This window comes from Lottia gigantea (genome assembly GCF_000327385.1).
Source record: "Lottia gigantea unplaced genomic scaffold LOTGIsca_972, whole genome shotgun sequence".
NCBI classification, from domain to species: Eukaryota; Metazoa; Mollusca; class Gastropoda; family Lottiidae; genus Lottia; species Lottia gigantea.
Window position 1 is genome coordinate 8,134 of NW_008711148.1, and position 807 is coordinate 8,940.

The following is an 807-nucleotide window of genomic DNA, read 5'->3' on the forward strand; positions in this document are numbered from 1 at the left end:
GAAGCCACAAGATTAGGAAATTGGAAAGGTACAAAAAGAAACTATAATTATCCACCATTAAAGATGGGTTCCCTTATTTTTATTAATGAAAAGGAAAATGCTAATACTTGTATGAATAGAAAGTAGAGGTGTTCTAATGACTTGGAAACATACCAGTTTGTCTCACATGTCCATAATTAGCTAAATTTGAAGAAAATTACCAGCAGTGGCCAAAAAGTCTGTTTTTGTTTATCCAGACTGTAAATACACGGACATTTCTTATTGGTTAAAACTCTTATCAATATGCAATAAGAACATAATGATATGATTATGAATACATAATAATTCATTAGAAACACCAATTAATCAAATAGTTTGCTTAATTTGACACTAAAAAAATAAAGAAACCCATCTTTAAGGTATTTTAGATGTAACAAATTAATATATTCACCGACCTGCACTTTCTGTAATTCTGCAGTCAGTCCATTGTATACCTGAACTACTATCATCAATATGTACTGATATCCCATATAAATACGACCTCCAAATCTTACTATCCAACGGTAATACTATATAGTCAGATTGGTTACTTATCTTCCAGTTAATACCATCCTTCAACAAAATTCAAAAATTGTCTGTATAAAAACACTTAATACAATAATAAAATATTTTCACTGTTATAATAGTGCTCAATACATCTATTGTAGAGTGATATAGAAATATCACTGTTAAAATAGTGCTCAATACATCTATTGTAGAGTGATATAGAAATATCACTGTTATAATAGTGCTCAATACATCAATTGTAGAGAGATATAGAAATATCAC

At 28.9% G+C, this 807-nt stretch overlaps 1 protein-coding gene across 1 annotated transcript in view; it reads right to left on the bottom strand.

Annotated features, from left to right (window-relative positions):
• LOTGIDRAFT_176314 (hypothetical protein) overlaps positions 1 to 591 on the bottom strand; it is a gene marked incomplete at both ends in the record, with an annotated part of 5,720 nt that extends 5,129 nt beyond the window's left edge. Inside the window, one exon of the mRNA XM_009069023.1 lies at positions 474 to 591. Within this exon, the coding sequence (XP_009067271.1) occupies positions 474 to 591 (118 nt within the window). The remainder of the gene's footprint in view (positions 1 to 473) is intronic.
• Positions 592 to 807: the final 216 nt, after the last annotated feature.